Consider the following 19,308-nt stretch of genomic DNA (forward strand, 5'->3'; position numbering starts at 1 on the left):
ATCTACTGATATTGATTCTGATTTTAAAATTACTAATTCTAATTCAGAATTTTTGAACTTGAAGTATTTATTTTGACCAATTCTTCTAATCGCTAATCATTTCATTAGTTGAAATCTATGTACACCAGATTTTTTTATTTATTTTATCTGAAGATTTGTGTTGTCTGGTTGATTATTTATTCCTTCCTACTTCTGAAACTGCTGATTTCAGTTTTGAGTTTTGTGATTCTGTTTTTGAATCAGTTTATTCTGATTCTTTAATTGTATAATTCTGATTCCAGTTCTTCTGATTCTGTATCTCTTAATATTGTTTCTCGTTTTGAAATTACTCGTTCTGATTATTATTCTGTTGATTCTGACCAGAATAGTTTAAAATCTTCATGTGGTCACCTGACGTTAATGTATAGAAATGGACATGGTGACTTTTTTTTTTTTTTTTTACTCTCTCAAAAGCAGTTTCACATTTTCTCACTGTAAGATCTCTTCAAACACCAGAGAGCTGTAACTATTGGCTATTCATGGAGCTTTGGTGCACTTATGCTTAAAGACAGGCCTCTTAAGTCCCCATAAATACCGTGTGACTTCTAAACAAATACCCTATGTGATAATGAGCGCAGGCTGAAGTGACTGAAGTGAGCTTGTTTGTGCTGCAGCTCTCCAACTGAGGAGTGTGTGTGCGCAAAACGACTGAGCCACACAATTAGCAAACAGACATGCATCTGAACATCAAGAAATGCCATTCAGATACAACTGAATGAGAGATAATGATGCTAAAGAGAGTTAATATACAGCTATTCAAAATTATTATTAGGATTTTTAGATAATCGTTTCTGATATTTTAGTACTTGATGGTTTTTTTCATGGTTCTTTTAAAATCTATGTGCAAATTTCGTTGTTTCCTAAAACCATCTATGCTTTAAGGGGATCCCTCAAGCGAGAAGAGCAATGGTCATAGCAGTCTGTCAGCACATCTTCTTAAGGGCATTTATTTGTCATGCTTTAAATGTGCAAAAGAAAAAAAACGAGAAGTCACTTTGAATTAGGATGATTGTAAACCAAATTTTTAAATCAGAGCATGAGTAAAAGACAGTAGAGAAACGTAGAAGTGGAGTCCTCTGGTCACAGTTCTTCCTGCTAGTGAGGAGTAAATAGCTGAATGTGAACCACAGAGCACCATCATTTATGAATCAACAGATGCAAACTGCTTCACACAATAGCGTCTCTGTGATGGCTTGCTTGTGACTTGCTGGTTCCATTTATTCCCGTGGATGTGTGCACAGTTAATGTCTGCAGAAATCAAGACAAAAGCTGATGAATTAACCTCCCCACTAACTCCTCTATGATATATCCTCCTTTTTGGAACATTATACAGTGCAGGGGTGTGTGGCTCCGACAAGTTTTCCACAGTGCCCACAATTTAATGAAACCACTTTTTTTTTTCTTTTTAAATGTATCATTTAAATCCTACTTTCTTACTCTCTCTCAGAAAAGGAGCTGACCCAGAGGAACAGAGGAATTCCTCACATTAATAATAAAATAAATATATAAATGAAATAATAAATATTAATAGATAACAAAATAAAATAAATATGTTAGTAAGAAATAAATATAAACGCATTAAAATTACACCTTAATTAAATTAAAGTTTATACCTTAATATAAACTTAATCTGTATGTATGTATATATATATTTACATTTTTTACAGAATAAATGTGTCTCTGTATACATGCAAATTGATGTAGGAAGGTGGTCGCTCGCAGGGTTTTTACATATAATAAATCATCCAGTGTAATTAACAGCTGTGTGTCTGTCTTTAGCTGGTGGCGGTGTATGAGGAGCAGGACCCCCATCATGGCGGGGACGGCACCAGCGCCAGCTCCACAGGCACCCAGAGTCCAGAGCTCTTCAGCACGGGTGAGATCAACTCCAGCAACCTGTCAGCCTTCCAGCCCTACCAGACCAGCAGTGAGATCGAGGTCACCCCATCGGCCCTCAGGACCAGTGAGTGACCCTCCGTTCAAACTCTAACTGTGTCCTATTCAGACGCAACCTGACAAGTCTCCAACAGCAAATACCCAGAATCCTCACTCAATCAGAAAATAATAAGGATAATGGATTGCTGGTTTATTTGATTTCATTGTATTCTGATAAAAAAAAAGAAAAAAAAAAAAAAGAATTTGATTATTCAGAACTAGTTGATTCTGGTTTTTACAGTAGTTCTGATTTGATTCTGGTTTTGAATCTACCAATTCTCATTGATCTGACTCTTTCTGATTTGATTCTTCTGATTGTTAGTCTGTTGATTTTAAATCTACTGATTTTGATTTGATTCTGATGATTGTCAGTCTGCTGATTTTGATTTAGATTCTTATTTTTAATCTACTAATTATTGATCAGAATCTTCTCATTTTTTTGTTTGATCAATCTAGTCGCTAGTCAGCTAATTTAGATTTCTGATTTGTAAATCTTGTTTCTGATTTTTCAGAATCTTCTGATTTTTATTCTGATTTTGAAAGTACTGATTCAGATTTTTCTGAATCTTCTGATTTTGATTCTGATTTTGAAAGTACTGATTCCAATTTTTCTAAATCTTCTGATTTTGATTCCCATTTTGAAAGTACTGATTCAGATTTTTCTAAATCTTCTGATTTTGATTCAGATTTTGAAAGTACTGATTCAGATTTTTCGAAATCTTCTGATTTTGATTGTGATTTTGAAAGTACTGATTCTGATTTTTCAGAATCTTCTGATTTTGATTGTGATTTTGAAAGTATGGATTCTGATTTTTCAGAATCTTATCATTTGGATTCTGATTTTGAAAGTACAGATTCTGATTTGATGGTTCTGACTGTCAGTTTGTCAGTTTTTATACTGATTTTTATACTGATATGAATCTACTGATTATCATTGTTTTGAATCTGAATCTACTGCTTTTGAAAGTACTGATTCTTATTTGTTCTAATCGTCAGTATATTGATTTTCTTTCTGATTTGATTCTTCTGATTGGCAGTCTGCTCTGCAGATTTTGATATGATTCTGATTGTTCTGAATCTGAATCTTCTGATTTTGGAAGTGACACCTTAAGCTGTTTTCACACTTGGTTCATTGTTTGCGGTGACCCACCGTTAGTAGTAAAAGTTGTGGACAAACTTTCTTTGTCATAAACTACAGTTCAGTCATCGGTGTGTGGGTTTGTAGAGCACAGTGTGCGCTCTGTCTGGGTTGTGTTTGACACTGGACGTGCGGGGACTGACCTTGACAGGAAGGTGGGGTTGAGGGGGCAGGTGAAGTCATCAAGGGAATCGCTGCTAGAGAAGAGTGAGACACACTCAGTCAGGTGTGGAGAGAAGAGAAAATACATCTCTGATTAACTGTGACAGCTCAGATTCAGCCTGATCCACACACACTCAAGAGTCCACCTCATAAATCCTCATGTCAGTATATTTTAATTCATTCGGATTTTGTGATTTAAAAAAGAATAAAGCTTTGGAGAATGTGGGTGTATTTCTAATTTTATGATATGGTGTGCATAGAAACATGATGTTAGCGGAAGAGGAGCAATTGTGAACTGAACCATGCGTTGCTCTCCAAGAAAACAACCTCTGTTTCTATCCTGGTCTCTTTCCAGAGCGCACACACACTAGTTGTAACTCAGGTGAACGTGTTCCTATGTTACCAGGCTTTTCTATTGTCTATTTGAACCACTGATTTTATTTATTAGCTGTGTCTCAGAGGGAGGTCTGGAGTCGAGCAGGCCCGCTGTGTGAATTCTCCAGCATCATGCGAACGCTGCCGGCAGGAATTTAATTCTGTTATGTTTTGTCTGTGTACGTGTGTGTGTGTGTGTGTGTGTGTGTGTTTGAGGGTTTTTGTACAACATTTCTCCAAAATACACACTGCAAATGTCCTTCTACTGATCCTGTGCACATGTGGTTTATGAATTTCTATAAACTAGAATAAAAAGATTGCAAAATCTGTTATTATTTAATACTTGCGTTGTATATTTAAATATAGCATATAGAATGAATGCTTCAATGTGATTATTTTTAATGCTAAACAAGATTTTGTCATGGTACCAAAATGTCAGTATTCAGTACCAATACCAGTGAAAACCCTCTTCTCTGTACCAAACCAAAACACAAAAACATAATAATAATAGTTATTATTATTATAATTATTATTTTTTACAATGCTTTCATTTAATCCAAACTGTGTACATATTTAATTTGAAAGAGCTGTTGAAAACCTTCTAGACTTATTCAGCTAAGAATTAGGGGTGCTCCGATCACGATCGGCCGATTGTTAATGCGCATCTCGTCAGTAAAGCCGGTTCTCTAATCAGCGGTTAATTCCATCAGGTGCGTGATTTCACATAGAGCAGCTGTTACTACACAGAGCCGTTGTTAATAGAGAAGATGCGCCAAAAAACGCTGAAAATGAAGTGGATTTGCGCATCTACTCTATTAACTCTATTAAATTTTCAAAACAATACACTTGCTGTGTTCCAAACCATACTGAGCTCCAAACACCTCAGTCTGATCAGATTCAGTTCTGTATCTATCCTTCAGTCCCAGAATGCACTGCAACAAACAATACATTCATTGTATTTCATTCAGTATATAAAGAATTGAGTTTTTAGCTAATTAAAAAGTACTTTTTCACAAAAGTGAAACAGTTCCATTTTTGTAACCTTCATGACTTGATTTTACAATTCCATTATAACTTAATAAATTGCAGTGACAATGATATTTGTATCAGTCATTTTTTTTTTCATTTTAAATTGTATTTTTTTTTCTTTTATATTTAGAGAATTTGACACGACAGGATATATCAGCTTCCCATTTATGATGCCAAGAGAATATGACATTTTCTGCTTCCAAATCTCTGAACCACAGTTTGCCCTCAGCGACCAGCTGGATTCATCAGTCTTTCTTGCTGTCTTATATAGATAATAATTTAAAGTGAGAAAAAGTGAGAGTCGTTCTTGATAATAAAAAATAAAAAAAAATAAAAAAAACGGAGAGAAATCCTGCCGTGACTCCAGGAGAAGGAAGCTGTAACAGAAAATCGGCGGTCCTTGAGTTCGGCTGCCGAAGCATATAATCACAGACATTTAGAGTTTCCCACTTTCCAAATTCACATTGATTGTTCTTCTTTGAAGTAAGAAAAGGGGGAACGAAAACTCTTTTTCTACTTATTCCCTACTTGTTTGATTATTGCAAAAAAAAAAAAAAGGTCAGGGCAACTAATAATTGGATTGGTGATGAGATGTAAATTATGGTAATGAATGTAATTTGCTTGTAATTATGGAGAATCAGGCATCCGTCTGACTTGCCTGACACCAAAGCGTAATCTTGCGAAGAGTCGAGAGAAAGAAAGAAAACTTTATACCTTTAGGACATGGTCTGCTGGTGTTGAATCTTAATGACTGCGCGCCTTCATTGGTCTGTCTGATTGATTTGCAGTGCAGTGGGAGCACTGGCTGATATTTCGGAAGTGTTTGTAGTGTGTAGGGAGATGTGGAGCGTGTGTGGAGCGGGGGCTGTCCCCGGTGGGCTCAGAGAGGCAAGCACTCATTAGTAGGGGAGTGTGCTGTGTTCAGGTGCTCACACGTGGCCTCTCTCCATCACATGTCCTGGATCTCTTTAGCTTAGCTTCAGTAACTCTCCCCGGCAACCCTCATATCTTTCTCACCTGCGCCTTCACTCTCCCTCGTTACTGAGCATCCTTCTCTGCTCTCGCTGAGGGCATCCCATCATGCACTTGGGCAGAGCACTTTAGTTGTTTGTTGCTTATGTAATCATGTCATACTGAAAGGGAAGGTTCACAGAGAAATGACAATTTTGTCATTATTGCATTCGTACTCTCAGTATGTAGAAGTCAAAAATAATTGTGCAAACAATGAAAATGATTAGGGATATTTGTTGATATCACTCCAAATATTACAGATAAGCAAATATACATAATATATAATAAAAGTAGTGCACATGGTAAAAAATAATCCACTTGATAACTTTCTGTGAGGAATGAAAATCTTCAGCATTGCTCTCAAATATCATTTGCATCTGTGTGCAATACACGACCATTCAAATTTTTTTGGTTGGCAAGTTTTTTTTATGCTTTTGATAGAAGGCTCTTGTGCACCATTCGTTAATTTGTGTGTTTATTTATTTATGTATTTATTATAAACACAGTAACATAGTAATACTACGGCGTATTATTGCAATTGTAATATGTTTTTATATAAACATTGTTACAATTAGTGTATTTTATATTATAATTTATTCCTGTGGTGAATTTGCAGAATTTTCGATGTTAAATGCTGTGGTATGATTTTTCTATATTTTGTATGGAAAAGAATAGAACAAGCATTCTGTGAATTATTGTTTTGTGTTCCACAGAAGGAGGAGAGTCTTGTGGTTTGTAACCACATCATTTTTTGTGAAGTATACCTTTGAAAGCCCCCCTTCAGGTTCTTCCCTCCGAAATAAACACCAGGTGGAATAGGACGGACAGTGAATGACCCTCCTGTCTGGTATCAAACCTCAGTGGTGTTTATTTTATGTTGGTCCATTGCTATATTCCCCAGGAGACAAACCACGGGGGGAGGTTCCAGCCTGACGGCGCTACAATCATACTGAAGTGTAGGGGACATAAATGCAGTGGCGGCTAACAGGGGCTTCTCTGCCTGTGCCCCATCACACTGATGACACGCCAGATCCTCAGCCATTAGGAGATTGCCTGCAGGGAAAAGTGCAGACACCTGCGGGCAGGCCAGCGTTTATATGATCAATTTGTTTTGTGGCTGGCCGCTGGGACACGTCCCTCGCTCTCCTCCTCTTGCTGTGGTCTGATAGAAGTCATTAGGAGGATGTGTAGGGACATGGACACTCCACACAACGCCAATATTGTTAATGAAAGACTAGCGTTTCACATTCTAGCTAGATGTTCGCGTTGTCTGAAGACATTGTTAGTGGTTCATGTTTTGATCCTGTGGTGTTGTGCTTTATGTTGGTTGCTGGGGCTTGATTTGTGGTTAATAAAACCCAAAGTATACTCTGCATAATTTGACCTGCATCATATAAGGGCTAGGGTTAGGAGTTTGTTCAAATCACTACCACTAATAAACATACAGTACAGTTATCAACAGCACATAACAGTTTTTTTTCTTTTGTTAAGTGGCTTTAATTGTATTTTCAGGTTTAGTTTTATTTAGCTGTAATAACCCTAGCTTCTACTGCCAGTACTTACATCACTTTATTTCACCACTTTCCACTGTTCCTCTGAACCTCTCTCTCTTCTTTCTCGTTCTGGTCCAAAGGGTTTGACATCATCTTTCGTTCTTTAAATAGCAAGAGCAGTATCAATGCGCATGGCTGGAGGTGTCTGATTGCTCATCAGTTTTGTGTTTTTTGTTTTTGCTATTGTGAGTTTCTGTCTGAAGATCCAACCATCACGTCTCCTCATGCTAATCATGCTAGCCCTCAAGCATGCCAAACGGATCTCCAACCAGACGCCGAAATGGCCTGAAACCACCCCACTAAAATCAAGCTGCATGCCTGTGGCATTTCAGAAAGTGACTTTTCGCTCTGACATTGAAGTGCCTTTTTGGGAGTGCGTTGAGCAGTGGATTATTAGCTGTGTCATCTCTTCATCACACCACCCTGCTGCATTAGCAACGGTAACACTAATAAACGCGTGGGGAGCGGTGGAGACCCTGCCATAGCCTTGACACTGGAGTGGGTGGAACGCTTACCTAATTCAGACTATTAGTCATAGAATTATAAAAGTGAACAGTTTAATCTAATGCTTATATTGAAGGCATCAGTTTGCATTATTTCAACCTATGTTTTAAATAATCATGTTTAACAGAGATATCCCTTGTGAAAAACTACATTACCCATGATTCTGCAGAGAAAAACCACCAATCACCAATGAAGCACTCCAAATCTATTCTGACTCCTCATGCCCTCAACACATTTAAACATTGGGTCCACAACTTATAAGAGCGATCAATTTAAATATCAGAATAAATATGAAATATATATATATATATATTAGGGGTGTAACGATACGCGTATTCGTATTGAACCGTTCGGTACGACGCTTTCGGTTCGGTACGCGGTACGCATTATGTATACCGAACGGTTCGTTGGAGTAATTAATTATATTTGAAAAAAAAAAAAAAAGAGAGAGAAAGAAATATAATGATATGCGTTCAACAAGGTAGCCCAATAACCCAAACAACGTAACAGGCAACGCCCCTGACACTCCCGAAGAAGAAAAAAACACCATCTTATATGTTTATGTTAGGCTACTCAGCAGGCGCTCGCTCACTCAGTACGCGCTGAAGGCTCGTTGCAAAATAGCCAATGCGTTTAACAGACTAGAAATGAGAAGATCCTCCAATAACCAACAGGTCTGGTGTTTGGGTGCACTTTGGATTCCCTTTAAGCTATAATGGTGATGGCAAGAGAGTGGTGGATAAATAAACAACGGTATGTCGCATCTGCAACATGACAGGGTACACCAGCGGGATTACAAAAAAAAAAAAAAAAACACCAGCGGGAATATCTGGGATATATGCGTCAGTACTATCTGGGAAAAGACGAAAAAAAGGAGAAACATGCACGCAGCAAACTATCCCTGCAGCATTTAGACACTATAGCTTACAGGGAATCCAACCCAAACACCAGACATGTTGGTTATTTTAGGATCTTATATTTCTGGTCTGTTAAAGGCATTCGACATTTTGCAACGAGCCTTCAGCGCGTGCTGAGTGAGCGAGCGCCTTAGGGGCCGTTCACATATCGTGCCTAAAAACGCATGGAAAACGCTAAGCGCGTCTTTCTCCTCCTTTCCAAAGCGCTCGGGCAGAAGCGCTCATGAGGCGTCTGTCTTTGCTAAGCAACAATGACGTGCTCTCTCCATGAGACACGGAAATTTCAGCGAAGGATAAATGGATTTGCAGCTCTAAAAATCGCTTGCAGTAGCTCTGCTACTGAATTTATTTCAAAATTGCAATCCATATACAACTATGATCAGCTGTTCCTTCATCTTGGCTGAGCTCTCAACGTTGTTACGGGAAAGGATGAAGCTGATTGGTTGGTTCTTGTCACATGACCCGCGGTGCGCTTGCGGCATTCTGAAAAGTTGAGATGTTTTTACATTTTGCTGTATCTAAAACGTATCGAACCGAACCGAACCGTGACATCAGTGTATCGTATCGAACCGAACCGTGAATTTTGTGAACCGTTACACCCCTAATATATATATATATATATATATATATATATATATATATATATATATATATATATATATATATATATATATATATATATATATATATTATTTGTAAATAAGGTTAATATGACAACTACATTTTAGATACCAGCAAAATTTCACAATTTCAATAACACTGAAGGATACTAAGGTAACTTTTATATAGGCGTTATAAGTGTGTTTATTTTTTATTTTATTTTTTTTTTACAAATAAATAAACAGTTAGTAAAACAAAAAAGCAAAGGTCAAATATAATAGAACAAAGTCACAAATTAAAAAATAAAATACTGAATACATTTATTCAAGTCTATATTATTCTAACAGCCTACTACAGAAATGTATAAGGCTAACTGAATGTAAAATAAAACAGCATATTCTTCTCTCTAAGAATTAAACATGCTTTGTTTCTTATTAATGCTAAAAAAAGTTCTTAATTCAAGAGCAGTGAGAGATTTTTCTCTTTGTATTTTTTATATTTGATTAATATGAAGCATAGAGATGGCAGAAGGAATATTAGCCTACTTGTCGCTTTTTTGATTAATTTTTACTATTTGCACAGCCCTAATGTATGCACAATTTGCAAAAAGTTTAATATATATATATATATATATATATATATATATATATATATATATATATATATATACAATCAACAACTTAAAAAGTTGTTTAAGTTGAGCTTACAGTATTGTAATTTCTTTTTTTCTTTTTTACGGTTTTTCAAAGACGTTCTGCTTCTAATCAGCGTTTGTACTGTTGTGATTCTTCTCAATACTGGTTGGCTTGGTTCATAGTTTATAGCACTTTAATGAAGACAAAAAAAAATTAAAAATCTCTATAGGAAAAATAACTGCAAAAAATGCTAACAGATCCATCACCATCGTAAAAAGTCAGCAGCTTCTGTTACACAATATTGTGAAAGGCACAATAGAAATGAACTTGACTAGACTAGCAAACACACTTGCATTGGTAAACAACACTGATTTTCTTCATCCTCAGATTATATAACTGTTGTTTTGTCTGCTATGATTGTTTTTGAAGCATTGCTGTTGTCTGATTTAAGGTCTGTCCTGACCTTGCAGATAAACTTGATGTGTTTCATTGATCTTCTCTCTTTCTCCCAAAACACTGAGGTATCATTGCATATATCCACCTCTTGCTACTGTCCCTCGTTCTCCTTAGTGTTTACATGCTAAGTCAACTCCTACGAGAGAAAGCAGCAGTCTGTTAGCCTGGCTCAGCTCCTCAGCAGAGACACATGGTGGATCATAAGCAGTGTCACCCAGTCATCTGCATTCATCGGGCACGGTGCATTTCAAGCCCTTAATTCAAAGGCTGACTACAAAGCGACGTTCACTTTAGTGGGACCTACTTTGTGAATACTAACTATGGCAGGATCACTTTGGTTCTGCCAATTCCCATGGTGCAGTCAGAATGAAACACCCACATCATCTGTGCTTGTGTGTGGAGAAACACAGTCAAAACTCTGGAGTTCATTAGAGTTTGTAGTGAGCATGTCTCCTCTGCTCTTTGAAAGTTTTGGAAAGATTTTGTCTTTTTTTTCTAGTCATGAGGGTCAGAGCTGGGGATCGGCTTAATCAGACTCTCATTAATCTGCTAATGATCTGTGATTAGATTGCAGTACTCTCTGTTCTCTCTTCAGCTTCGCTCAGATATGCGTTGCAGAAAATTTACTCTGCCAGTTCCCAAACTTTGTTTCTGTCTTTCTGTGCTTTTGAATTCAAGTCCTGCCATTACAGTTAGATTTTAACACATTCAGATTAAATGGAAATGGTCTGTGTCCAATCTGAAATCGGGCAGATGCATCTCTTAAGGTGTTTTGAGATTTTGCTGAGAACAGAAAGTGTTCTGCTTTCCTCTAGATCAGTGGTTCTTTACTCCAAGGACACGGTCCACAACAATATTCCCTGAGATTTTTTTAGTTGTTTGTTGTTTACGGGATTACGTTTAAAGAGATGTTTAAAAATACATTTTACTCACGATTTCTTCCTGATCAAATATTTTAGAGATTGGCATTATAAATATATGCATATATCAAATATATTCATTAAAATCCATAAAAACTGACAGAGTGATAAGATTTTATTAATTTATATGACTTCCCTTCTCTAGATTTTAAATGTTTATAATTATTCAAAGAAATAGAAGTAAATAACGAAATAACAAACAGTTGTTGAAGGGCTGAATGTTTATTTGTTTGGCTTATTTTAATACTTGTTTTCTCATTATTTTAAATTATTTTGATTAAGTTTAAGTTAAGTTACAAAATATACAAAATTATATTTTAGTATAATTGATATTATATTATATTAATATTTTGAGAGTATATTTTTGTCAGTTGTATTATTTAGTAATTTTTATGTTTTCATCTTTACTTACAATCTTGACGAGATCATTTTAAGTAATCTTAATAATGTTAAAATAAAAAATATGTTCGTTTTCATATTTTTTTATGTACTAGACTATATTTTTATATAATTGAAGTTATACTATATTATATTATATTACATTACATTATATAGATTTTTTGTTAATGTTTTGATAGTAGATTATATATTTTTGTCATTTTATTATATATATATATATATATATATATATATATATATATATATATATATATATATATATATATATATATATATATATATATATATATATATATATATATATATATATATGTGTGTGTGTATTTAAAAAATGTTTATTAATTTAAAGTTTTTAATTTGAGTTATTTTAGTTCTTAACCTAAATGAAAGTGTGAAATGTTTCCTTTATGGAGGAATTATTGGGTCAGATTATAAATAATATATATGTTATCTAAAGTGATGAAAATGTTTTCTTTTCAGTTTTAGTGAACTATAATAACCCTGCAGAGAACTGTATAAATTAATTTGATAATTTCTAATTTATTTATCTTGTAGATGAGTAATGCAAGGATTTAATATTTTGTGAGTACAGATTGAGAGAATCTCTCTCCAGTAGCTGGGTCCAGTTGTGCTTTCATAAGTCCAACTCCTCTTTTACCAAAGATCTTCTGCATTCCTTTCTGTCAAGCGCTCCGACAGCTTCCTCTGGTGTATAAGCGTCCTTAGCGTGGGCTAGCAGTCACATATCATTGCTTGCCTTGTCAAGTGTTAGTAAACTGGAGAGTTGATTTGCATGCGTGGTTGAGTCTGGGCGGCCGTAGCCTCGGGCTCATCCTGGCATCACTGAGTCTCACGAATGGTGTTTTTGGATTCATGTCTGGAGGCTGTGTTTCCCTCGCTAACCACACGCCACCCACGCCGAGTCAGGAAACAATGAGGGCCGGTGGGATATCACGCGTTCAGAGCACAACACCATGTTGAATAAAGGCAAAAAAGAGCTTATATTCAGGTTCGAGAAGAGCGGGACTCTAGAGATCATCGACCTTGTGCTTGAAAAATGTCTTACTAATTGAATCGCTCAATCAAACTAAGTTGACAGCTAGAGAGAGAGAAATTGTGAGAGTAGGTGACTCAACCTCCTAAGATAAAGCAGCCATTGCAGATGAGGAAGTCCATGCAGATCTCGCTGGAATTTCCTGGGAGTTGATGTTTCGCCCGGGAAACTCTTAAGTGCTGTTTGTTTTAGACTTCTTCTAACCCTCCTGTTTTATTATAGCACTCTATCATAGGTGAACTCACCCTATGGCCAGATCTTAGCTGATACATTTAAGAAAAAAATGATGGGGCCAGCAGATCATTAAAGCGAGTGCTTTTTTTGGCTCATGAATCGCTGCTATTTGATCTTGAGGAAACATTTTTCCTTGACCATTATGTGGTTATTATTTTTGTCAATGCTCGCTGGATTTGAGGCTGCATGGGAAAGATGAATTGATTCAACAATGTTCAGAGTTTTGACAAGTCACACTGAAACCAGAAGAACATAATACTGCAATCTGGCAGAAATGGCAACGGCGAGGAGAAGAGGAGGCTTTTTTCTGCTCGCCGATGCTCTCTGAGGAATGAGAATATATTTGCCACTATTATTAACTTTACTGAATGAGGAAAATATTGTCTTTTGTAGCTTCTGAAGTTTTTTGGGTAAAGTTTTAGTCGTGATTGTTGATGCTAGAAGACGTGGATTGAATAAAAGTAGTGTTGAATTTAGTGAATTAAATTTGACAGACTTGTGGATATAGTTTGCACTTCAAGTGAATGCACTTCAATACACTCATTTTTTATGTCTAAAGGCTTTAGATGGCTTGTGCGGGCACAGATGGTATTAAAAATGCACCAGTATTTTTCTGTCTGCTGCAGAATAATCTATTGTGTATTGACAGCTGGTGTTACTATAACACTGCACATCGCCATTGATTGATCCATTTCAAGTATTTCACTCGATTTCATTCGAACAAAACCGTTACACTCTTAAATAGCAGCAGTGCCAGAGAATATCCCTTAAAGAACCTTCCAGTCCACAGCTCTTAAAACAACCAACTTTCTTAATGTGAAGAATATTTGTCTAATCTAAAGAACCTTTTTCCACTAGGAAGTATGATTCCAAGAGGGTTTTTGTAGTGATGCCATAGAAGAATAATTCATTTGGTTCCCAAAGGAACCTTTCACGTAACAGCTCTTAAAAGAACCATGTTTTTCTTAGTGTAAAGAACAATTTTCCAATATAAAAAGCCTTGTTCTACATGAACACACACATATGATTCTGTAGCTGCGTTTGACTGGAAGTCTATGTTAGACAGCTTTGTTTTTAATTGCACACACATCTATATTGATTGCACTCATGAATGGATTCTGAACATAGTCTCTACTCAAAACTACAGTTTATACAACTGGACTATTCAAATAACAAACTTTATTTTGCTTTAATAATGAATATAAATGCTTTTAACAGTTTTTAAACTTAAACTAGATTAGATTAGGTTAGACTAAATTAGATTAGTGAATATATATGGTATTTCTCAGATGCTATCCATAGACAATATGTTGAGAATAATAAATGTTAATAATTAAACATTGAATATTGCCATTTTCCCAGGTCAGTGCTCTTTCACGCTCCAAATTCTGGCTAAAATACCATTTGTAATAGAAACTTCAAGAGTTTACTCTTCAAACAGATTGATACACTATCTCCTTCTGAATTACAACATCTGCTCATTAAACTAGCGTCTGAACTTAACTTTTGTCTTTGTATTCATACTCTTACTCTGTGGATTTTCGTTTTGTCAGCAGTACAGTTGGGTTTTCCCACCTCTCTCTCGTTCTCTGTTCTCCTCTGTGTGTCCAAACGTGGTTTTGTCTAACACAGAGGGGAAGGGATTATTCTAATTGGTTCTTCAGTTCAATATGTTCAATAGGTAATCTGACCACGAGGACGGAGTCCATGTCCAAACTGTATCTTCAGACAACGTGTGAGCTGGTCTTCTGCACAATTAAAGGCTACAGGTGTTGGGAAAGTTACAAATGGGTATTTTGGACAGTGTTAAAGAAGGCATCACTATTGAGGGCCGTGGGAAAATTGAAGCTTGTGCTTATCTTTGATTACTTTCTCTTCATGTTTAATGATGTTTACTTGGTGGTTTCTGTGCCACTAGTGGAACCAAATGGAATTGCAAATATGTAACAGCAGTTTTCCATTTAACAATGACGTCACTTAGGTTGTGTGGATTGTTGGATAATGTTATACAAATTAGAGTTGTGTGATAATATATTTTTCCTTTGTGCCATAATCTGAATATATAGATACATACATAGCATACGGCTCTGTGTATTAAATGTCGCTCCATCTAAAAGCACGTGATGGAGATTTACCGGTACTACTAATCACAGAACCGGCTTTACTGACGAGATGCGGATGACAATCACATGTGATTTATCGTGCAGCCCTTGTTTGTTGATCACAATGTACAAAGTAAAGGAGTAAAACTAAGATGCAGAGTGTATTCAAAGCGCTGTCATTACTGTCTAGAGTGCCTGGAATGGTGTGCTGTGATTGGTGGATGAGCAGATATATCACATTCTGCTAAAAAGGGAGATTAGTGCTTGTTGCGGTTTAGAAAATAGGGATAAAACATATTTTAACCCTCTGGGGACGGATTGGGCGGTACCGCCCAAAATGGCATACTTTTACAAATGTGTAGTTATCTCAAAAACTATTAATGCTAGAGAGATGCGGGTTTTTTTGCCGTCTTCCTCAGATTCCACTGAAAACAGCGGTAATAAATGACAAAAATCTAATTTTCGTTTTTGAAATTCTCTAGTTTATTGTAAAATTTTTCACTCATACTTCCTTTATATAAACATATTGCATGCATGCTTATGGTAGCTTAGGGTCTTCTGAATCCATAGATACCAAACACAGGGTGTTCCATCTCCTTTACATATGATTTATAAGCCCAAATATAAAAATAGAGAAAACAGACCAAAAAGGGCTTAGTCCCAAAAATAAAATAAAAAACGCCTAGGACTGTTTGTAAATAAAGTTAATTATTTAATTGTTCTTTACACATTTGATTGAACATTAACCCATTTCTGTCAAGCAAAGAGTTTGAAAAATTTATTTTTGGGTCAAAAACGTTTAACTATTGTTGTGTTAGGTAGGATTTTCAGTAATAAATGAAAAAAATCTCATTTTCGTCTTTGAAATTCTCTAGTTTATTGTACAATTTTTCACTCATACTTCCTTTATAAGACATATTGCATGCATGCTTATGGTAGCTTAGGGTCTTCTGAATCCATTGATACCAAATACATGGTGGTCCATCCTCATTACATATGGTTTATAAGCCGAAATGTAAAAATAGAGAAAACGGACCAAAAACGGACTCTCTCTCTCTCTCTGTATATATATATATATATATATATATATATATATATTTGTTATCCTTATTTGGTCAAGTTCCATTCCTCATTTTGTTAATTAATTAATCCCCACATGTTTCTATTCCCCTCATTTCTTTCTTTATGTTTAAAAACCCTGTCTGTTCAGTTCTTTTTGTCCTCTATTAATGTAATGTGATGTTATGTTCTAATGGTTGAAGATTTGTGTTGGATGTGCCCTTTTTGTCCCGTGATAATTAAAAGAACTCTTTAGATATATATTCTTACTCGTGCGCTTCATTTACACACCAGCACGTGCATTTACACACACACACACACACACACATATATAGGCATCACGACATTATAATGTACTGAATGAAGTATTAACTTTTTATTTATTATTCGTGGGGATGTAACGATTAACCTCAAGGCGATTGAAAATGTATTCAAATATGTGACGATTTAAATCGGTTGAGATGCTAAACAAATCACAAATCATTTAGGTGTAGGATTTTGTATCAATGTACTGAGGGGAACTTACTGTCTTTAGAAAAGTTTAGATAGCATTTTGTCTTTTCATCTTGCTTCTGTATAATGCATATTAAAGTTCATAAGTGCAGCGCTGCTTTGTTTACAGCAGTAACCAATTAAATGCTTTAAGCGAGACCTGCTGGCAGAGACTGAATCTTCATCTCATTCAGCTCGTCCGCTGTTTCATTCGGATATTTTTATGTATAGTTTCACAAAACTTAAGTCAAATCATTCAGTTTTTGCCTCAGATTTCGAAACTATACAATCTAATTTAGATTAAAAACTGCTAAATGTTAAATGTATGCAGCACCTTTGTTTGGATCATGCTTGCCTCATTTTTTTTTTTGTTATTTACATTATATTAAAATTTAGTTATTTAGCAGACACTTTTATCCAAAGCTACTTAGAAATGAGGACAATAGAAGCAATCAAAACCAACAAAAGAGCAATAATACTAAAGCACTATATTTGTGTTTTATTAAAGTGTTATATTTAAAAAAATAAAACAAAAAAACATGCAGCATTTTGTCCAAGCAGTAATTAAAGGCCACATTTAATTTGTAATTTGTCTTAAATATCATTTTGTAAAACAAATTGTGAATCGAATTGTGAAATCAAAATCGTGAATCGAGAGTTGAGTGAATCGTTAAATCCCTATTTATTTGTTATATTTTTTATTCGTAAAATGTAACATTGTTAAGCCTGTCATGAGAAATAACAGACAGAATTCTTTTTTTTTTTTTTTTTTTTTTTCATGGAACAGTTTATTGATTCTTTAGACAAAATATTATAAAGAAAAGCTTTTTGTGGCTCATTTTATAGCTCATATAGCATGATATAATGAAAATATGGATCACAGGTGAGGAAGAAAAAAACACCTTAGTTTTACTCAGAGGCCCAAACTGAGCAAATATATTATTTTTTTTCTAAGGCCAAAAAGTAAGATAGCTCAGATTTATTTTAATGATATCTTGTATTTTGATGCTTGCAATGTAAATCAGTGAGTTTTTTTATAACAATATAACAAACACTTACATACAATTTTACTAAAAGGCCATTTACTTGCTATAAAAGTATAAACTGTCAATCAGATGCCAGAAGGCATGTAGCATATTATGTGCAAAAGTTTTTTTGTTTTGTTTTTTTCAGCAAAGGTTGGCCTCAGAAATTTAAATATCAAATATTGAACATAGGGTTTATAGGGTTAAACGCTAATTTTGAATGAGGGTTGAATGATGGCAGATGTAATTTAAATGTGAACATTGAAGAAATCAGCATGTACAATTAAATATTCAGTATCATCCTGAATACAAAAACCATCACTTATCGACTAATAACTGGTATGGTACTGTTTTACATGTCCTTGAGCGTGGGTATCCATTATTTTGTCATTTATTCATCCCTCTGTCATGAACAGACACAGGGTAAATGTTATTGGGTGCGCAGAAACATGGCAGCTTGACAAACAAAGTGAAAGCTGAAGCATGAATTGCCACAGTTGTGTCCAGTAGTTGTGGACGGCTTCAGTATCTTTCTCGGTCTCTGTCCTTGAATCCCCTTATCTTTCACGCTCTTAGTCAGACAGTTTTTTTTTCCGTTTTCATTCCTTATCACCATTTTCAGCCGTCTGTCTACAGCCTGAAACCTTTCACGTTCCACCGTGTCGAACCGCACAGACACAACGCACTAGCAGTCAAGCAGGACCCTCGCTCTTTCTCTACATCTGCATCAGAATCCTCCTACGGTCCTTTTACTTACTTCCCAAGAGAAATAAATACACAGTGTATACAAAACCCCAAACCCAGCCTCATTGAGATCTACTCAAGGTTAGCCGATTCTAAATTGAGAGTTTCCCTACTGTTCAGCTGGCGACAGTCATCTGAGGGCTCTTTATTATTGAACTTCTTCCTAGCTATTTTCCCCAACTTGAAAGCTAAGCTACCACCTTTAAGAAGACTTTTTGTATCCCGGTGGCAAATGCAAATGTAAGTTGAGATATAGTTGAAAGAAGTCCCTGCCTAAACCTCCAGAGATATCAATATGGATGCTCTGGTGACACTTGAGTCTTTAAAAAGAGTTCCAGCTAAGACATTATTTCATATTTTATTAACACGACCCTTTCAATTAGACTCCTCAGCCCACTATCCATTCAGACTCGGGTCAGTCCAGAATATTTATCCATCAGAAAACCATATTTTTATGTCAAATCCAATGAAAGCAGTCAAATTGTGCCTGGTTTGGTCAATCATTTCATTTGCACATATGAAAGCCACAGAAGAGGGGAAAAAAGATGACAGCAGAATAAAAGCCTTGGCCTACCTGTTTCAGCTCATCAGTGCCAGGCTTATCAGTATTCCTCAGCGTTCCCCGTCCTCTCCATTACCCACTACTGGCAGCCAGTCAGGGACACTTTCCTTTGGCAGGTAACCGGCCCGCAAGGACAAAATGGACACACGGGCAATTTAAATGATTGGAAGCAGTAAGTAATATATTAGAGAGGCCTGTGTTTGAAAAGTCAGAAGTAAATTGCATGTTATTAGTGCCAACTCAGCGAAGCAGAAAACACAAGGTTTATAGTGGAACCAGTTAAAGTTGGAGATGATATTGTAGGCGCCTTATGATGCAAAAGATAACGCATCTCAGTATGAAGATCTCAGAGTCTTATCTACA

The 19,308-nt window shown here is 35.8% G+C and overlaps 1 protein-coding gene across 4 annotated transcripts in view; it reads left to right on the forward strand.

Moving 5' to 3' along the window:
• Nucleotides 1–19,308, forward strand: part of pard3aa (par-3 family cell polarity regulator alpha, a) — a 408,430-nt gene that overhangs the window by 129,598 nt on the left and 259,524 nt on the right. For all 4 annotated transcript variants that reach the window (XM_026238220.1, XM_026238223.1, XM_026238222.1 and 1 more), the window contains exon 3: nt 1,819–2,002. In XM_026238220.1, coding sequence (XP_026094005.1) covers nt 1,819–2,002 — 184 coding nt within the window. The remainder of the gene's footprint in view (nt 1–1,818; nt 2,003–19,308) is intronic.

The sequence above is a fragment of the Carassius auratus genome, chromosome 49 (assembly GCF_003368295.1).
Source record: "Carassius auratus strain Wakin chromosome 49, ASM336829v1, whole genome shotgun sequence".
NCBI lineage: Eukaryota > Metazoa > Chordata > Actinopteri > Cypriniformes > Cyprinidae > Carassius > Carassius auratus.